The sequence below is a fragment of the Colossoma macropomum genome, unplaced genomic scaffold (genome assembly GCF_904425465.1).
Source record: "Colossoma macropomum unplaced genomic scaffold, Colossoma_macropomum, whole genome shotgun sequence".
In the NCBI taxonomy this organism is placed as follows: Eukaryota; Metazoa; Chordata; class Actinopteri; order Characiformes; family Serrasalmidae; genus Colossoma; species Colossoma macropomum.
In genome coordinates, this window is record NW_023494797.1 from 20749393 (window position 1) to 20770573 (window position 21181).

A 21181-nucleotide genomic window follows, 5' to 3' on the forward strand; every position below is an offset into this window, starting at 1 on the left:
TAAATCATCTAATAATTCTGAAAGTTTCAGATTCTCATTGAATTTGAACTTATTTTTCTGTATTTCCACATTATAGAGTGAATAAACAGTTCAATTACACGCTCTAAAGTGAAAAAAACGGCTCAATCAGACACTCTAAAGTGAATAAACCAGTTTAATCAGACACTCTAGAGTGACTAAAACGGTTCAGTCAGACCAATACTTTTGTCCATATAGTGTATATATACAGTGCAGATGTTTCATGTTTGATAAGATTTTCTAATATTATATCTGGAAATATAAGATTAAAATTATCTTGATTTAAAAGTTATTTACTAGTTTCTATCTTTGAATTCATGTTTTTTTCTTAAATTGATCATGAATTTGTCATTTATGCCTCAGTTAGTCAAGAAATCTTAAAACTGAGTAATTTACTGGTAAATCAAGCTACAATCAAGCCACATTAGACAGAGCACCAATCTGTACTGTTCTTTCTTTCACTAAAACAATCTGTTGAAGATTCAGAGACGCAAAATCAAGTTCAGTTTGATTTAAGAATCAGAATCAGAGTTTCCTCTGTTATCAGGTTTAGTTTTATTTCATTCAGAAATATTTGATCTAAACAGCAGCACTTTCTACTTATCAGAGCTACTTATTTCTAGATTGGGACTTATTTTACGATTTCCTGTCAAGTGAAATGATCTTGCTGCATGAACAGATAATTTCACTAGTATAAAGTCATTTTCCCCTCAAACAGGCTGAACGGGAGGGCTAAACTGCTGTAGGCTGAATAAGCTGCTGTATCCTAAATAGTTGGATATTTGTAAATGTATTTTTTCTGACATCACAAAAACAGTGAATTCAAAACAGCAGAGTTGCTACAGTTTAGTTTCCATATTTGAATTGAATGAGTGAGTTTTGATAATGTAGCAGTGTTTAAATACAGTAGATCTCTGTGTAAAGAAAATGAGCCACACCTAAATATAATGGTTGTTACTGCTGGTTTTGGGTCCAGATTTAAACCTAATAGTGAATATTTGGTCTCATACTAAACTCAAACTAGCTCAGCAGTGTTTTTCAGCTGTTTGAAGCCGTCAGTGCTGAGTGGATCAATACTGACTCTTCTTTCTGTAAAAGACTGTCTGCACATTTAAACACTAAACTACAACATTTAAGGAAATCAAAGTAAAAATTCTCTTTACATTAACTTACTGCATCTGATTCTGATTACAAACGATGGTCTGTGTGTGAGGAGTGATCAAACTATCATTTTATACCATTTATTATATAAATAAATAAAGAACGGTCTGGATTTGGAAATTTTGGCTTTTAATAAAAGTGATCAATAAAGATATGAAAAAGAATGAAATCAAAGAATTATAGAGCGGTCACTGTTATCAGTCACTGATTTCACTCTTTAAAATGAATTTTAACAAAACAGATCAATAACGACATAGTTAATTATGTAAAAAAATCTATTCTAAAACATAAAGAATATATTCGTAATACATCTTCAGAATATAGATTTTTTGACCAATCACTGAGTTTATTTTCTCCTAAAAGTAAAACTGAAATAACTTATCAATAAAAGGTATAACGACGTAACGAAGACCCTTAAAAAGAAACAGTTTAGAGAATGGTCAGTGGTTTTGATCACTGATTGTACTTTTTTCTCACAGCGTTTGATGCTTCAGTCTCAGTAAAAGAGAAGAATGAAGTCATTAATGAAGATAAAGACTCTCCTCTCACTCAGCTACCAGAGAGCTCGCTTTTACTCCAGCTGCTCCCAGCTCAGCTCAGCTCAACTTTCCTGTTATGGTCACTAATCTCCTTAGTGGAAGTTCAAAACTTTCAGGAAAATCAGATCATCATCATCAGGAGAGAGAGAGAGAGAGAGAGAGAGAGAGAGAGAGGGAGGAGAGACGTGATCCTCACAGAGAGAGAGAGCGACAAGGAGAAGGGAAAAAAGAAATGGGGAAAAGAGAGAGGAGGAGCAAAAAGAAATATGGGGAAGTGGGGATAAAGGAGAGAGAAAAGGGGGAAACTGAGAGTGGAAAGAAAGAAAGAGGGGATAGAGGGAGGGAGAAAGAAGGAAGACAGAGCAGAAGAGAAGGAAGAGAAAGAGGGGGAAAGAAAGCTGGAGAGAGAGTCAACCAGATATGATGCTCAGAAAGAGAGAGAAGTGAAAAGTGGAGAGAGGAAGGTGAAAGGGAGATAAAGTGTGGGGGGGGGGTTGAAAAAAAAAGAAAAAGTGAAGAATGATGGAGAGTAAGAGGGAGTGGGAAAGAGAGAGAGAGAAGGATTAGAGAAGAAAGAGATGAAAGAAAGTAGGGACGCAGAAAACATGGAAGAGACTGTAAGCGAGAGAGAAAGAACGTTGGGAAAAAAGAAAGGGAGAGAGTGAGGTGGAGAAAAGAGAGGATAAAAAGGAAGATGGAAAGAAAAAGAGGGAGGTAGAGAGAGAGAGAGAGAGAGAGAGAGAGAGAGAGAGAGAGAGAAAAGGGTAAAAGAGGAGAGAGGGACAGAGAGCCGGGCGAGTGAAGGAGGGAGAGTGGTCAGACTCCTGTGCTGAGTGTCGGTGCTGACAGTGCAGTGAAGGAGAGCAGATGATTATTATGGAGCTCTATGATGAAGATTATGATAAACAGGTTAGAGCAGTTGATCCTGTGAAGCTCAACTAGAGCTGTTAACATTCCAGAGCTGTGATTCTGTTAAAATCTCCCGATACTGTCTAATCTGCTGTGGAAGAAAAGGGGCGGAGCCAAATCACACCGACATTCACCCCAGAGTTACTGTAGTGGACCAGCAGGACCTGTTTGGTGTTTGATGTTCGCTTCTTTATTTTTAGCGCTGGAGCTACGAGGCTAATGTGACATGAAAAATTACCCTTTCCAGGCTCCACCCACAAACATGTTCTGCTGAAAATCCCATCCAGGCAAAAAGATTTAAAAAGGAATTCAGCATAATTCTCTGTTAAAGATGTAAACAGAGTCGTTCAGAGTGGTTTAAACTGAGTCTGTTCTACAATTTCTCATTAGGTTGAATGAATAACTGACTCTAAATGTAGGTAGCAAGCCAGCAAAGTTTACTTATATAGCGCTTTTTACAACAGGTGTTGTCACAAAGCAGCTTTACAAAGAAATCAGCATTACAGAAAGAAATCCGGGTCCAAGCCCCCATGAGCGTCGTCAGTGGCGACAGTGGCAAGGAAAAACTCCAAGAGAAACTGGAAGAAACCTTGAGAGGAACCAAGACTCAGAAGGGGAACCCATCCTCCTCTGGACCACACCGGATAGTAAACACTGTTAGTATAAAGTATTATAGTACAAAAACGGGGAAAACAGGTGGAGCAAATTATTAAATTGATTAGTTTAGTTTATGCAGCAGCAGCAGTGGGGTCAGGTTGTGAGGGTGAGGTTTGCTCGGCGTTGTACAGCATGAAGCTCAATGGTGGTCAAGCCGGTCCAGAGGGCTGGCAGCAGTGGCACCCGATCAAGGCAGAAGAGGCAGCAGCATCAGACGCACAGGATGGGCAGCTGTTCAACTCGGCAAAGAAAAGAAAGAAAGTCAGTTCTGTAATGAGTGACTGATCACAGATTACAGTGTTAGCAGAGCAGCAGAGACTCTGGCAGAAAGCTAATTACCAAAGGCTCGACTAGAAGTTCACTCAGGTACTGAGGGGCGAGTCCGTTTAGAGCTTTATAGGTCAGTAAGAGAATTTTATAATCAGTGCGAAATTTAACTGGTAACCAGTGTAAGGTTGATAAAACTTGGCTGATATGGTCGAACTTTCTGGTTCTAGTAAGAACTCTGGCTGCAGCGTTCTGGACCAGCTGAAGCTCGTTAAGGCTTTTGCTGGGACATCCAGCCAGCAGGGCATTACAGTAATCTAGCCTTGAAGTAATAAATGCATGAACTAACTTTTCTGCATCCTGTAGAGAGAATGCATTTCTCAATTTAGCAGTATTGCGGAGATGCAGGAAGGCTGTTCTAGTAATATTAGTTATATGTGCGTCGAAGGACAGATCAGGGTCTATAATGACACCAAGGCTTTTTACAGATGAGCTTGATGCAACTGAGAAATTGTTAAATTTAAGTGTTAAATTAGACAGTTTGTTTCTGGCTGCTTTTGGACCAAGAAGTAGAACCTCTGTTTTATCTGAGTTAAGTAACAGAAAGTTACTCGACATCCAGTCCTTTATGTCTTTTATACAGTCTTCAATCTTGCTAAGTTTAATTTTATCATCCGGGCCGCTTGCTAAATATAACTGAGTGTCATTGGCATAGCAGTGAAAATGTATGCCGTGTTTACTGATAATGGTGCCCAGTGGTAGCATATACAATGTGAATAATACAGGTCCTAAAACAGAGCCTTGTGGAACACCATACTTTACTTTTGCGAGGGCAGATGATTCACCGTTTATATTAACAAACTGATAGCGATCAGTGAGGTAGGACCTGAACCAGGAAAGAGCTATTCCTGTTACCCCTACAAGGTTTTCTGGTCTATCTAGTAAGATAGTGTGGTCTATTGTGTCAAATGCCGCACTAAGATCAAGGAGGACTAACAAGGACACATTTTCTTGGTCAGAGAATAATAATAGATCATTTACAATTTTTACTAGTGCTGTTTCTGTACTATGATGTGGCCTAAAGCCAGATTGAAAATTTTCGTGTATTTGATTCCTATGCAAATAGGAGCTTAATTGTTTTGCTACAACTTTTTCCAAGATCTTAGATATAAAGGGGAGATTCGAGATGGGTCTATAATTTGATAGTACGCAGGGGTTAAGGTTAGCTTTTTTAATCAGCGGTCTAATTACTGCTAGTTTAAGAGATTTTGGGATGTATCCAAGGCTAAGAGAGGCGTTTATTATTGACAGAATAGGCTTGGTTATTTCTGGCAAAATTTCCTTGAGTAAACCTGTAGGAATCAGATCTAACATACAAGTAGATGATTTTGCAGAAGAAACGATTTTAACTATATCATTTTCTTGAAGTAAGGTAAATGATTCGAGCCTCTCTGCAGGGATTATAATATTCTCAAGATTGAGGCTGGCATTATGGGAAAGATTTTAACTGTGCAATCTGAATTTTCTGCCTAATTTTTTAAAATTTTATCACTAAAGAAGTTCATAAAATCATTGCTGCTATAGGCTGATGGTAGCTGGGGTTCACTAACTGTTTTGTTCTCTGTTATTTTAGAGATTGTGCTGAAAAGTAATCTAGGATTATTTTTATTGTTTTCTATGAGAGAGGAGAGAGAGGCTGAGCGTGCTGCAGTAAGTGCTCTTCTATAGTCTATAAGGCTCTCCTTCCAGGTGGACTGGAACACTTCTAGCTTAGTCAGGCGCCACTGTCACTCTAGTTGTCTGGCAATCTGTTTTAAAGCCCGAGTGTGATCATTATACCAAGGGGCGAGTTTTTTCTGCCTTACGATTTTACTTTTTTAATGGGTCCACACTATCTAGAGTAGACTGAAAATTATCCTCTAAGAGCTTAGTCATAATATCTAACTCGGTAGAATTAGGTATTGTGATATAAACTGAGTCTGTTCTACAGTTTCTCATTAGGCTGAATGAATAACTGACTCTAAATGTAGGTATTGTGATATAAACTGAGTCTGTTCTACAGTTTCTCATTAGGCTGAATGAATAACCGACTCTAAATGTAGGTATTGTGATATAAACTGAGTCTGTTCTACAGTTTCTCATTAGGCTGAATGAATAACTGACTCTAAATGTAGGTATTGTGATATAAACTGAGTCTGTTCTACAGTTTCTCATTAGGCTGAATGAATAACTGACTCTAAATGTAGGTATTGTGATATAAACTGAGTCTGTTCTACAGTTTCTCATTAGGCTGAATGAATAACCGACTCTAAATGTAGGTATTGTGGTATAAACTGAGTCTGTTCTACAGTTTCTCATTAGGCTGAATGTGATTTTTAAAACCAACGAAAGAACACATTTGTGGACAGCTAACAAGCTAACTAGCATCAACCATTAGCATGGTGCTAACCATTTTCCTCAAACTGTGTTTGTTCAGTATCTCTAGTAGTCTTGATTATGTGGTTTCTGACACTGTATGATACGCTGTTGTCTATAAACATGGGCTGAAGTACATCAGCAAAAACAGTAGCAATAACAATCTTGGCAGAAAAGTGTTGTATGTATGGACAGATGGATGGACAGACAGATAGACGGGTGGATGTATTAGTGCCCTTCAAAATAAAAGTTCTTGTCTAATCAAACTTAAAACATTTCTCTTTTTAAACTGAACTACATACAGCAGCGCGGCAGTGCAAAGCAAAAGTTAAAGTAATTACATATTAATTCATAGTAATTAAAAATTAATATGAAATTCTTTAAAATGATCTTTCTCTGTTGCATGGACTGTAAAGCACTGCATTTAATGTATGAAATGCGCTATATAAATAAAGATTCATTATTATTATAATTATTATTATTATTATTATTATTATTATTAACTAACTTTCTACTGGGAGAAACATACTACATTGGACACTGGTTCTATAAAGAACTATGAACACTCAGGGAACCATTTGCATCCCTAAATGGTTCTCTGCATGGTGAAACGGTTCTTCAGATTGACGGAATGTGTTTGTGTATGTTGTTCTATGTAGCACCAAAAATGTTCTGCTATGGTTACAATGTCAAGCTTGCAACATTAGAAGAACCATTCTTGGTGCTATATAGACCCATTTTCCATAACATTCTATATAGAACCATATAGAACCACTGTCTTTAATAACGAACCATTAGTGAACCGTCTATTTTAAAAGTGTACACATCTGGTTGGGTTTTGCAGCTTCGCATGTTTTGTCTACATCCAAATGGAGCTCACATCCTGTTTCAAAAACAAAGAAAATGTGCAATTTGGCTCAGCGCCAGGCTGCTTATCTGACCCTTTAACTGTTTTCCTGATCTCAGATCTGTCAGTGCTGCACTGCAGAATCCTCAGTGTGAGTTTTACTCTCTTAGAGTTAAAATTAACACTAACCCAGCGTTTACATAGTGGTTAAAATTACACTTTGAATAGTGTGAATATTTAGTGTTAAATTTCTGTCACAGTGGTGCTTTATGACATGTGAAAGAGGGTTTTTAACTGTGTTCTTCTTTCATTAGGAGTCTCATTTCCAACATTCAGAGTGTGGTTTCATAACACGTGAATGTATTTCTGAAGTGTTTATCTCCATATTAATGTACGCACTGCATTTCCACTATGAGTGTTTTCTCTTTTCAATGTGAAAATGTTTCTAGACTTTCCCGCAGAGAGTCAGTATGAACACTATCACGCTGTAAATCTGAGTAAACTGTATAACACAACTTCATGAGCACCATGTGAGCCATCATCTCTGACTTTACATCTACAAGGTGGTCCCAGAAGGTGGGAGTGTCTAATAGAGTGGACAGTGAGTGGGCACAGCAGCACTGCTGTGTCTGATCCACTGGTACCAGCACAACACACACACACACACACACACACACACACACACACACACACACACATATGTTCCAGGTCTCTTCATTCAAGTCTAGGGCTGGGCTCACCATCCAGAACCAATCGAAGTTCTCGTGTTCAATGGGATAAACTCAGAAGTACATTCGAAAGCTCGATGAAATAAAAAAGATGCTCTTCATTTCAGCTGCATAAATAAATCAAAACATACAAATTACTCAGTATACAGTATTTCACAGCTAAACAGTGCTTTTCTTTCGCTCAATGCACTGTGGAAAATGAGACTCTTTTTGTAGGTGGAGCTTCACATTACTTAGCTGATGATGCAATAGCGCACCCTACCTAAGTAACAAAAATAATGTATAGGGGTTATATATCACCATCAAGTATGAGGAGCTCTGGATGTTGAACCTCACCTCAATAAACTACAAATAATCCACATTATTCACAAATTATTCACAATAAACATTTCCTGAGACAAAACCTACCAGTGGATTGTGTCTCCTCCATTTTTAAAACTGGCTCTGTCAGCACCTGCAAGAGTCCAGAATCGGTTTACTTCAGTATAAACAGGGTTCAGTGGATTTAATGGCAAAGGCCTCTGTGCAGCGTGTGATTTAATCCTAGACATAAATCATAACTATAAAATCAACCACATCCTGATCACTACAGCCTTCATACTTTAATAATCTATTGATGCTGGATACGTCCAGGAGAAACCTGGAACCCAACTTTCAACTCTAAGTATATCAACTACATTTTTGAAAACAAGAAATTGGAAGAAATCAGGAAAATAACTTGATTAGTGTTCTTAAGACGTCACTACAAATAAAAAAAACACTACCGAAAACGTCTATTTTAGCATTTTATGAGTTTTTGTTCCTGTTGTATTTAGATCGGATCCTGTGTTGTGCATTTATTGTTTTAACTTTCTTTTTAAATTCCATTTTCAATTGTATTCTATTTTCTTTCTTTCTTGCTCTCAGTATTTTCCTCTTTTCTTTTTCTTTTAATTGTATTCTATCATTTGCTGTTCACTGCTTTACTGTTATATTTACTTACACAGTGAATCACTTTCAGCCACAGTTTTATGTATGAAAGGTGACCAAACAACACCGTAACAACAGCCTAACAACAAGCTGGAACACCTTAACAGCTACCACAAAACAGACAACAGTGTTCTGCAAACTGCTTTAATCTTTGAAGAGTCATTTTTCAATATAATCAAGTCAAGCCCACTTAATGTTTGTTCACAAACTTTCCCTTTCTTTTTCTTCTTCTTGTCCTCCTCCTCCTCATTATTATCATCATCATCATCATCAGCACTATTGTTATTAATAATAATAATAATAATAATAAATAATAATCTTATTTTTACTGTATTTATTCTGATGATACACAGTGATTTTACAAGCAAAAACATCTTATTGGCAAAATAAAAGTTTTAAATAATGTGCTGTTAGATTTTTGCATTGTCTTGTATATTTTTCCATTTTTTAATGTAAATTTAAAATGTTTGTTTTGCAAAATCCATTCACAGGTGGCAAGTTTACTGTTTATATTTGTCTTAGAAATAAATTCAATTTGCATTTAAGGATGAGCCTTTCGACCCATATGATTAGGATGATTATGTGGTAGCGTTTCTAAAATAAAAATAATCTGTTTTTATTACTAGGTATAATGATGAACTTATGAAATGTGCTGTAATTCATATAGACTTCGGTTTCAGTTTGTTGTCACTGCATTTGTGCTTCACTTTCACAGCGGATACCATCACACATGATAGGAAGCTATGAACTGACATACTGTAAACATCTATTTACAATCATATTTTGTCGTTTTTGCTTTGAGGTTCTGAACCTGAACCAAAAACACAAGAACAGTCGATTGTAATATTTGCATAAATATTTATGCTCGACCATAATTATACTATAAATATGCCATAATGTGTTGGGAGCATTAAAGACCAAACTAAAACGCTTTGTCGCTTTTCAGTTTTTGGCGTAATTTGAAAAAGTCTGTTGCCAAAATGACTTGGAAAAAAGTCTGGTTCCATTGACTTACATTAAAAGTAAAGTATGTTTGTCGTTCTCCTTTAAAGTTGTCATTTTGGAGATACAAGGTTTTGTTCAGACAGCAGTGATGTTGCTGTAGAAAAAAGGAAACATACAGGTGAGTTTTACTTGCTTTTTTAGTGAAATACATTCTTCTACTGTCTAAAATTAAAGGAAAGTTCTGGGCGAGTGATTAGAAATTATTAACTTCTCGTTTTTAGCCGTTTAGCTCCATTCACCCCCATTCATTGAGGACTTGCTCACGGGCGCCCTCTGCTGTTTAGCAGTCCTGTTTTTGATATAACAGGGGAAACAGGAAGAGACCAGACTCCTCATAAACTAGATCTGATTCTACTCTCTACTACAAGTTCTCTGGAGGACACAGGGAGTGGTCTTTTATTGGGGAAACTGTTATCCTTAAATATAAATGTACAAACAAATATATTAGGAAAGTCATATCTAATGAAAGAATTTGTAAATAACCATATTGATCTTTTGTATTTGGGAACGTACACCAATCAGGCATCACATTATGACCACCTTGTTTCTACGCTCACTGTCCATTTTATCAGCTTCACTTACTAAATAGGTGCACTTTGTAGTTCTACAGTTACAGACTGTAGTCCATCTGTTTCTCTGATACTTTGTTGGCCCCTTTTTTCCCTGTTCTTCAGTGGTCAGGACCCCCATGGACCCTCACAGAGCAGGTACTATTTGGGTGGTGGATCATTCTCAGCACTGCAGTAACACTGACATGGTGGTGGTGTGTTAGTGTGTGTTGCGCTGGTCTGAGTGGATCAGACACAGCAGTGCTGCTGGAGTTTTTAAACACCTCAGTGTCACTGCTGGACTGAGAATAGTCCACCAACCAAAAATATCCAGCCAACAGCATCCTGCGGGCAGCGTCGTGTGACCACTGATGAAGGACTAGAGGATGACCAACACAAACTGTGCACAACACACACTAACACACCACCACCACCACATCAGTGTTACTGCAGTGCTGAGAATGACCCACCACCCAAATAGTACCCGCTCTGTGAGGGTCCATGGGGGTCCTGACCACTGAAGAACAGGGTAAAAGGGGGCTAACAAAGTATGCAGAGAAACAGATGGACTACAGTCTGTAATTGTAGAACTACAAAGTGAAACTATACGGTCAGTGGAGCTGATAAAATGGACAATGAGTGAAGAAACAAGGAGGCGGTCATAATGTTATGCCTGATCAGTGTATACTGCATTGGTATCAGCTTAATGGGGAACATGATCTGTGTTCAACTCTGTTGCCCAGCCATTTATGGTGAAAACAGATCATATAGTGTCTGATTTGACAGTCTGAGGTGGGAAAATCATATTTCCCCAAACTCTACTTATGGAAAATGCCAAATAAATAATGCCATTTTTTATTATGCCCCTTCTCAGTTGCTTAAACACAGCTTCAAGAAACAGGATCCCTGCTCTGAGACGCCCTCACACATTCTCAAACACATACTTTGCAAATATACTTTGTTTAGATGCACTGATATGGGAATGTGGGATATTTCCAGGTCTAGAGATCATCTACAACTCAACGCTGTCTCAGGGAAGGAACTAACATCTGCTAAGACCTCACTCAGCCTGTATTACCTGCACCCATCCAGCAGAGGGCACAAGAGTATTTAGGCCTGCACCTCCAGAGGCCCTACTGCAGTGATCCACTGCACTGTAGGGTAGTGCAGGGTTTCAAATACAGTAAAGTGAATAAAGTGCAGATGCTTTAACCTTTTAAACTCCTTCGGACCACCGGTGGTTCTAAAACACACTTCGTCACTTCATAACTTTCTCTTCAGTCTCTTCAGTGATCTGCACTGTGAAAATTATTTTTATAAAAAAATACAAAGAGCGTCTAAGATTTTTGGCTTTCAGCAGTGAATTGTAAGCATATAGCAATATGTGTGATCATAAAACACGTTCTGTTAATTTGAGGGGAGCTTTTACAAAAAATAAATAAATAAAATAATTTACATTAATTTCATGCAGTTACTGAATAATTTGCCTTACGATTCGGTCATGTAAATTCAGATGGAAAACTAAAATATACCCACGAGCATAAAAGGTTAATGCAGTAACTCAGCGTCACCTAAACATTATGATCTTCTGAAGTTCAATAAATACGTTATATCACCTGTCCAGTTTATACACTGTGTGCCCCTGATATATACACAGTATTAACTAAATGTCTGTAATATATACAGTATACACACACACACACACACACACACACACACACACACACACACACACACACTCACTATGTCCTGATATATATACAGTTTGTGAGTTCAGATCATGTCTTCAACATGACGGTGGTAGTATGAGGGACGACTGATAGTGGAAGAGGGCGACCTCTGAGAACTTGGGCTGGATTCTTTGCAGCTTCTGCCTGTAGCTAGAAGGCCAGACCCCCTCATAGTTGTAGTGGGACCGATGTAGGACTGAGGATCAGGGAGGAGATGGGGTGGGGGTGGGGATTGCAAACCCCTCCTCACAGAAACAGAAGGTGAGAATTTACACGCAAAAAAATTACATCACAGTTAGTTTAGTGCTTTCCTGTGGTTTTGTGTCAACACTAAGTTTGACATCTTTCTAGAAATAATTCAGAACACGGTGAGCAGCTGGCTTCGGGCAAGTTTGGGCACCCCTGTTCAAATGTGCATGTTTGTGTTGATTTTCTTTGAGTAAATAAGCTCACATCTTCTACAGAGAACATATGTCTGCACATTTTAACACAAAATACTGTTTATCTAATAAATTGAGGAAAAAAACTCAATGTGGCCTGTGCAGAAGTAACGGCACATTTTCTGTGTTCATTTTTTTTTTCAAAATGTTAATCTCATGACATTAACAGAAATTGTGCTATAAAGAAGAGAGAAAATGGTCTATTTGAGTGTGTTCTCTGCAGTGGATGTATTCATTTATCTACGCTTAAATCAACAACAACAACAACAACAACAACAACAACATGTAATTTGAGTTCAAACTTTTGCATATGGCTGTATAGACATGCCAGTAATAACAGTATTTAAAAAATAGTAAAATAATTCTACATTCTGCATTTTCAGTTCTGAAAAGTTTTATAGCCAACATTAAATCCAATGCTGTACATTCTTTGCCTCTTAAAAGCTTCATTTATTATTGGAACAACAATATATTGTTACTTTTTCTTTTCCTTTTCTCTTTGTTTAACTACCCACCCAGGCTACGTACCGTACCGGTCACCCCTCTACAAAGGTGTAACAAAGGGCTGCTGTTTGCCACAGCCTTAAGTAGAGGAGTCCACAGGTGTGCCAGGTTGGGCCTAATCAGCCCGAGGGCTTCTGGGAATTGAAGTTCCCTGAACTTGTGGGTCTGGGCCCTTACATGTATAAGCAGTCTGGGGGGAAACGCAGTTGAATTATGTTTCAGTTATGTCTGTTCAGGTAAAGTGGGACAGATAATGACAATCAGCACTGCTTAGATATCTGAACATCTATCAGCATCTGGATAGACAGTTTGTGCGACTCTGTTCTTTTTTTTTTCATTTTGGTCTAAAATAAAACTAAAGCTCTAAATCAGGGGTGTAAAACTCAACCAGTAAAAATGCTGTATTAAAAAATCTCATGAAATCTGTAGGCCAGAGAAAAAAAAATGTTTTTATTTAATTTATAATTAATGTTGTGCTGTAACCCGAACTGGACATTGTTAATTCAAAATATGCAAAAGCTTCAACACTTGTAGTAGACCTTGAAATAGCTCAGTCTTCTAAACATACCTATTTGCTTGAACTAGACACCGGACATCCTGTCTTTGCTGCAGGTTTATTAAGACTTGGGCTCAGTTTCTTAGCTGCTGAGCTGACGCTAAGTATTTATATTGGTTGAGCTGCAGCTGAAATGCATTTTGGTGGTATGTCTGGTGTGGAATTGCATAGAATTGTGTAGAATTGAGGTGTAACCGCTGTCCCATAGACTGTTGTTGGGGTAGGAGAGTCAGAGCACATTGCATTGCAGTGCATGCTGGGGACTGTAGTGCAGTGCATTGTGAAACGGGTTAATATTAACAGAAAATTAATATACTTTAGTGGGCCAGACAAGATTGTGTGGTGGGCCTGATCTGGTGGGCCTTTGGTGTGTTTGACACATGGGCTCTAAAATGATAGCAGCGATCAACAGTGAAGCAGAACCAAACACAAGAGAATGAAATTAAACTCAAAAAAGAGAATTAAAAACAAAATATTCATGACTGAAGTGGAACTGAGCACAAAGTTAAAGACACTCTTAAAAAAAGCAGGTTCTTCATGGGTTCTTTAGTAAAGATACAGAACCATGAACATTCAAAGAACCATCTGCATGCTTAAATGTTCTTTGCATAGTGAAATAGTTAATCAGATTGATGGAGAATGTGCTGTAAATGACATTTCACCATGCAAAGAACCATTTAAGCATGCAAATTGTTTTTTGAGTATTCATGGTTCTATATCTTTACTAAAGAACCCGTGAAGAACCAACTTGGTGTAGCAGTGCACTTTATTCACTGAAATACTCGAGTTAAATTAAAAATATCAGCATTTAAAACACTCTAAAAATCCACCAGAGCTGCACACTAAAGCGCGACTCCTGCGTCACCTCTGGGTGTTGGTATTTTTAAGCGTGTTTAGAGAAGCTCTGCAGTTAAATGTGTTTCCTGGAACTGAGAGGAACGCTCTGTCAGGAAGTGCATTCTGAGTTTCACACACTGAGATAATAATGGCAGACAAGCAGCCCAGCAGAGCCCTGGAGCTCGACCTGGCCTTCCTGAAGTCCAAAAGAGGTTTACTGAAGATAGCAGAGATGGTGAGCAGACGTGTGACTTTCATCTTAAAGGCTTTACGGAAAAAAGCAGAGCATTCGGCCGAGTCACTGACTGCATTCTAATAATACATAAAGGAGAAATAGCAGAAGTAGAAAAGATAAAACATGCAGGTCAGTAGTTCAGTGCTAGTGTATGACCTGAAAGTGGACAGTTCTGTTTAAGAGATGATGTTTAAACAAATAACAGCAAATCTGAATCCACAAATGTTCTCACTAAAACCAATAATTACTTTCGTTTACCAACTTCCTTTTTCTTCACAGTTTAAACTTCCTTGATAGCTGTAATTAATGATCCTCAAAAGCAGGATGGACTAATCCTGAATTATTAAACACAAATAAAATAATAGTCTGTGGTAACGTGCAATTAGTATTAAACTGCAGTAGAATGCAATTAGCATGTATAAAACTGTAGTAAAATGAAAATCATAAAGTTGCACTAGAATGAAATTAGCATATATAAAACTGCAATAGAATGAAATTATCATGTATAAAACTGTAGTAAAATGAAATAATCACATAAAATTGCACTACAATGCAATTAGCACATATAAAACTTCAGTAGAATGAAATTTGCATGTATAAAACTAGTAAAATGAAATGATCATATATAAAATTGCACTACAGTGCAATTAGCAAATAAAACTGCAATAAAATGAAGTTAGCATATAAAACTGCAGTAGAATGAAATTTGCATGTATAAAACTGCAGTAAAATAAAATGCATATATAAAATTGCAGTAAAATAAAATTAGCATATATAAAACTGTAATAAAATGAAATTGTTACACATAAAATTGCAGTAGAATGCCATTAGTGAACAACACCAAGTCAGAAAAAGCTGGGAAGGTATGGAAAATGCTAATTATAAAATAAAGCAGTGATTTCTAGAATTTACTTTGACTATTTCATCTTTCATTGCAGACAGTATGAACATATGATGTTGTTTCATATTTTGTCCAGTTAACTTCATTTCATTTGTAAATCTACATCCATTCCTGCCATTCAGGTCTGCAGCACATTCCAAAAAGTTGGGTCAGCAATTCAGGGGCAGTAATGAGGTAAAATAATGAAATAATGCTGTGATTTGAAATAGGTGATGTCAACTGGTAACCATAATCATGATTTGGTGCAAAAGCAGTATCCAGGAAAGGCCGAGTCCAATGGGCCAAGGATCGCCAGTTTGCCAACAAATGTGTGAGAAGATTAGTAAAATGTTTAAAAACAATGTTCCACAAAGAAAGACAGGAAGGGATTTGGATATTTCAGCCTCTACACTGGGAAACATAATTAAAAGACTGAAGGAATCTGAAGAGTTTCAGAGCTTGAGCTGAATAACTCTCTGATCCCTCAGACGGCTCTGCATCAAGAACCGACATTCATCTGTAAGCAACATGACTACATGGGCTCAGGATTACTTTGTCAACCTTTATCAAGCACTGCAGTACACGGTTACATCCATAAACGGCAGTTAAAAATTTACTGTGGCAAAAGGAAGCCTTATGTTAATCATGTCCAGAAACGCCGCCGACTTCTCTGGGCTTGGAGGCATCTGGGATAGATAATCACACAGTGGAAACGTGTACTGTGGTTAGACAAATCAGTACTTCAGGTCCTTTTTGGAAGAAATGGATGCCATGTGCTCCAAATTAAAAACAAAAAGGACCATCCAGACTGTTATCAGCAAAAAATCCAAATGCCAGGCCCAGGCACAGCTGCAGAAGAAGAGGATGCGGGTGCTGGACTGGACTGGCCTGGCCTGCCTGCAGTCCCCATAGTCCCAATAGAGAATGTGTGGCGGCATTTTAAAAAGCAAAATGTGACAATGAAGACTCTGTACTGGTGCAAACCTTAAAACTTTTTTGCAGAAAGAATGGGACTAAATTACACCTGAAATACTTAATCACTCTGTCCCTAAATGTCTTTTAAGTGTCATGAGAAGAAACAGAAACGTTACAAAAATGGTGAAGTCTTTACTTTCACAACTTTTTTTTAAATATGTTGCAAGAATCAATTTTTTATTTTGAAAAAAAACAATCAAATTCATGAGGCAAAACATCAAGTAATGTACTGTTGTACTGTTTTCAATGTAATACAGGTCAAAAATAATTTACACATTTACAAATGTTTTTAGTTTACTGTTTAACTTTAATTGAACATACTGTGCCAACGTTTTCTGATTCTAGGCTGCCTATAAAACTGCAGTAGCATGAAATGAGCGTATATAAAACTTGTTGCTAAACAGGTCTAAACTGAAACTGAAATCTCTTTACCTCTGTTTCCTCATCAGGTGGTTCTTTTTACTGCGTTTGTGTGTTTTGCGGTGGCTGCCAGGCCACCATACATCGCAGCCACATGTGTGGAGTTTATCGTCACCCTTGCTCTAGTTTTGCTCTACCTGCTGAAGCTCAACAAAACCCTCACCTTCTTCTTCTGGCCTCTCATCGTACGTCACTCATCTCATCTACACACAGACAGTAACTGTGTAAAAGTTTAGGCCTCCTGAGAAAGTTATAAGTATTTATCTGGTTCAGAAACTGTTTTTATTGTATAGCATTAAAATACTCAAGCTAAAAGTACAACCCCGTTTCCAAAAAAGTTGGGATGCTGTAAAAAATGTAAATAAAAACAAATGCAGTGATGTACACATCATTTAAACCCTATTTCATTGAAAATGCTTCAAAGACAACAAATCAAATGTTGAACCTGAGAAATTTTATGGTTTTTTGAAATTTAAATCCTATGTAAGCAAAAAATGGGAAAACATTTCACTTTCAAAACTACAGCAGTGTCTCCTCAGGTCTCAAATGCTTAGAGTGTTGTTAAAAGAAGAGGTGATGAAACACAGCGGTAAACATGCACCGGTCCCAACTTTTTTGGAATGTGTTGTTGGCATCAAATTCAAAATGGGCAAATATTTTTCAAAAAACAATAGAAATTCTTAGTTTCAATATTTGATTTGTTGTCTTTGTACTATTTTCAATGAAATATAGGGTTTGAATGATTTGCACATCATTGAATTTTGTTTTTATTTACATTTTGCATGGCGTCCCAAATGTTTTGGAAATGGGGTTGTAATATATTGAAGTGTATCAAAGTATTGTACTTATATTTTTAAGTACACTAACCATAACAAAACAGTACAAGTTCATTTACATAAGAGCAATGACAAGTTAATACTAATATGGTGAAAAATAAACAGTATAAAAAATGTATATTTGTTTGTCTGCTAATGTTTGGATCTATATAACTGACTTTAAATGTAATGTTTTCTCAAATTGCCTGCTTACAGGAGTCAATGTGGTGGAGGTAATTATTATTCATTTATGTTTTTTATAGGATGTGTTCAACTCGGTCTTTGCAGCGGCCTTCATATTTATAATTAGCATCATGGCTATATCCACTTACACAGTGCAGGGCACTTTAGCTGGAGGGGTAAGTGAGCAGCTACTTCACACAGAAAAGCCTTAGTTTGATTGAAGATTGAAGAAGTGTTTTCTTACTAATCGTGTTAATCTTGTTCTTACAGATAAACAGTAAACATATACTAAATTTACCCTTTGAAAAATGTTTCACTGACCAATAAATGACCGATATATTTCACCACATTTCTCTCCTCTCAACAGAAACTGGGTGGTCCTAATCTTGTGTAGTGCTTCCGTAATCGTTCCCCTGACCAATCACAAGGCTGTGTATATGGCCCCACCCACCACTAACCCAGCATAACCAAAAGCTAGCGAGCTAGACCACCTGGCTGCCTGTCGCCCATTCACTCATTTGTCCATGCATGAACATTGTTCGTTTGTCCGTTCTTTCATAATAGTGTCGCTTCGTCTGACCATCTGCACGTCTGTTGATCCATGACTTTCTCATCCAATTAGTGTCACATAAAGGCTGGACAATGATGTTAGTTCTGTTTAAGGGTGGAGCAGGCTAGGAGTGTTGGACAGATAGCCGTCAATCAAACTGCTCATTAGCCACGCCCACACAGTTCTCAGATAGGTCTGATCAGCAGTTTTTAAGCCACGTCTAACCATATTTATTTATATCTTGTATTTTTTCATTCAATTTCAATCTTTGCTGGAGGTTTAATACAACACTCAGGTTTAGTATTAACATTTTAATATTTTACTCTGTGTTCACTGGGAGTTTAAATGTTAAAAATTACTGGCACTCACCTGTACACATACCTTACATCTGATCCATCTGGTCACTAGTGCTTAACTAGCTAGCGTTCAGTTTATTGTGCAGTTAATTGGAGGATAAAGCCAGACGCTAAGCTACACAGTAAGGCAAGTTTATTTGTAAAGTACATTTCATACACAAAGGCAATCCAAACTTGTTACAGGACAGTGGGGAGGCAGACCCAAGTGCAGATATGGAAACAGAGAGAAAAAGGGATAAATGAGTTTATTGGGGCACTGGATTGTGAGTTTGAAACATGCAGATGAGGTGACCCAAAGCCAGGTTCGAACCGCCAATGTACACTGATGAGCACAGACGACTACGGCAAAAGAGATACTGAAAGCAGCTCAAACAAAGGCTGAACTAGAAAGGCAAAACGAAAGATAACAGGAAAACAAAAAACACTTCCACTCCAAGAACGAAGGGAAGGCAGACTTTGTTTCAGTTGTTTGCTCCTGGTGGAGCAAACACCTCTTCTATTTTCTTTGAGCCGATTGTAGCTCAAGAACTTTTTTTTTTTTTAACTCTAAGTAGCTTTGGGACAGTTTCTTTTCTCAGCCCTCTTTTCTTTTCTTTTTAGTTTTGGGGCAATTTCTTTTCTTTTCTTTTCTTTTCTTTTCTGACACTAAGTACTGTACCAGTCACCCCTCTACAAAGGTGTGACAAACACCACTGTTTGCCACGGCCTTAAGCAGAGGAGTCCGCAGGTGTGTCGCGTTGTGCCTAATCAGCCCACAGACTTCTGGGAATTGGAGTTCCCTGAAGTTATGGCCCCGTGCCGCCGTCGCCCTCTGCTGGCAGCAGGCGGGGCTGGCTGAACCTTTACAAAAATAATGCTACGCTTTTATTTTATTACATAAATAAAAGCAAAGAGAACATCAAAAAGAAAAATACAAAGTGTTTTAAAGTGAACAAATAATGACAGATAACTAAAAGGAAGTATAAAGTACATAAAAGCAAAATAATAACAGAAAAAGGAAATTAAAGTGTTATTAAAATTAGTTTATTAAAGGTAGTGATAAAATGCAGTGAGACAAAATGATTATGATAAAATTATGTAAGCTAAGGTTTGATTATTCTCTCAGAAATTAATATGTACACAATTAAGATCTCATTTGTTGTGAGAGGATTATGCAGCAGTAAATAACAAACTTCCTGTTAACACCCTCAGATTTCATATTTCAGAAGAAGCAGCTGTCTACAGACACGTCATGTACCGTTATAAAACTGTTATGCAGTTGATAAGCTACATAGACACAAAGCTACATAACAAAATGGAACCATCTATGTAGAACCATGAACACTCAAAGAGCCCTTTGCATGGAGAAACGTTCTTCAGACTGATGGAGAATGTGCTGTATATGCTCCTATGTAGAACCTTTTTTCTTTACAGCAAATATGCTATATAGAACCCTTTTCAAAAAGCTTCTATATAGGACCAACCATGCTCCCAATGTGGGGTGCAGTTATTTGGAAGCTACATGACGAGAAGATGGTATCAGTGTCAACATAGGATGTGTGTGGTTACTGTGGTTCTTTGTTTTTGTGCAGATGGTGAGTTTTGTGGCTGTGGTGTTGTGGTGTGTGGATGGATATTACCTCTTCAAGAAAATCACCTTCAACCAGCCGAGAGGAGCAGCCTAAAAAGAGGAGCAACTGCCGCCGCCTTCAGGCCTTTAGCAACCGATTCAGTTTAACCCTCTGTGGTCTGAGTCATTCTCTCGATTTGTTCATCTCTTCTTAAATCCTCCTTTAAAGTCTCTTCATATAACATGATCCTCATATGTTTCATCTTAACATGCTCCGTTATCTTCATCACTACTTTCCAAACCCGCTGCAGCAGCTTCAGCAGCTGTAAACTCTCTGCACGCCGTTTCACATGAGTCTCCGATGTGGACTGAATGAAGAATGAAGGGTTTCCAGCGTGATGGTCAGTCCTTAGTGATTTCCTGAGTGTCCATCGGTCAGTTTCACACAGAATGTAGACGGACACACGAATCCACCAGTTCCACGCGGTGAGAGGCAGATGACGTGTATCTCAGCCCCTCTTCATAGGCTCATAACTCCGGATGTGAGTCTCGTATGATCTTGTGATAAGATGGAATGGAAAGGGCGACTCTGCAGATTCAGGAAGTGTTTGAACTGGATTTCTGAGCTGGATCATCACAAAGATACACAAACAGAGATAGAAACGAAGTTTGTGGACCCCAAAGGAATAGCAATAATTCAGCCAAAAGACAAATTTAAATATTTTTGCCCCAAATGTAGTCAACATGTTTGGTGTCCATTCGTATCAAACTGGAGCGACACTGCAATATAGCTAACAATGGAAGCTTATAGCCACCATATAGATCTACTGTAATCTATAAACAGTTATTTGTAAAAATAACATTAAAATGTCTTATATGTGAACCTTTTTTAACTCCTTGAGACCACCGGTGGTTCCAAAACGCACTTCGTCATATTCTTCATAACTTTCATATTTCATAAGCTACGTTCTAAAGGTGGGGGTGGTATGAGAGCTGTAACTGTTCTCTTTCCAGTCAAATAGATGGTGATGTAATTTTAAACCCTTATAATAAAAGAAGCTGAACTCACATTTTTTTTCTACTGAAAG

The 21181-nt window shown here is 37.7% G+C and overlaps 1 protein-coding gene across 1 annotated transcript; it reads left to right on the plus strand.

Moving 5' to 3' along the window:
- The first annotated feature begins 14230 nt into the window (after nt 1–14230).
- Nucleotides 14231–20375, plus strand: LOC118817373 (chemokine-like factor). The gene is made up of 4 exons (XM_036584010.1): nt 14231–14365; nt 16670–16825; nt 17719–17814; nt 20116–20375. Exons 1-4 carry the CDS (start codon nt 14279–14281, stop codon nt 20206–20208), a joined length of 432 nt encoding a protein of 143 aa, XP_036439903.1. The 5' UTR covers nt 14231–14278; the 3' UTR covers nt 20209–20375.
- The last annotated feature ends 806 nt before the right edge of the window (nt 20376–21181 follow it).

Excerpts from the sequence above, each read along its gene's own strand:
- LOC118817373 (XM_036584010.1), top strand. The coding sequence starts at position 14,279 with ATGGCAGACAAGCAGCCCAGCAGAGCCCTGGAGCTCGACCTGGCCTTC. Across the intron at positions 14,366-16,669 it reads TACTGAAGATAGCAGAGATG|GTGGTTCTTTTTACTGCGTT; the intron begins GTGAGCAGACGT and ends TTTCCTCATCAG. Across the intron at positions 16,826-17,718 it reads TCTTCTTCTGGCCTCTCATC|GATGTGTTCAACTCGGTCTT; the intron begins GTACGTCACTCA and ends TGTTTTTTATAG.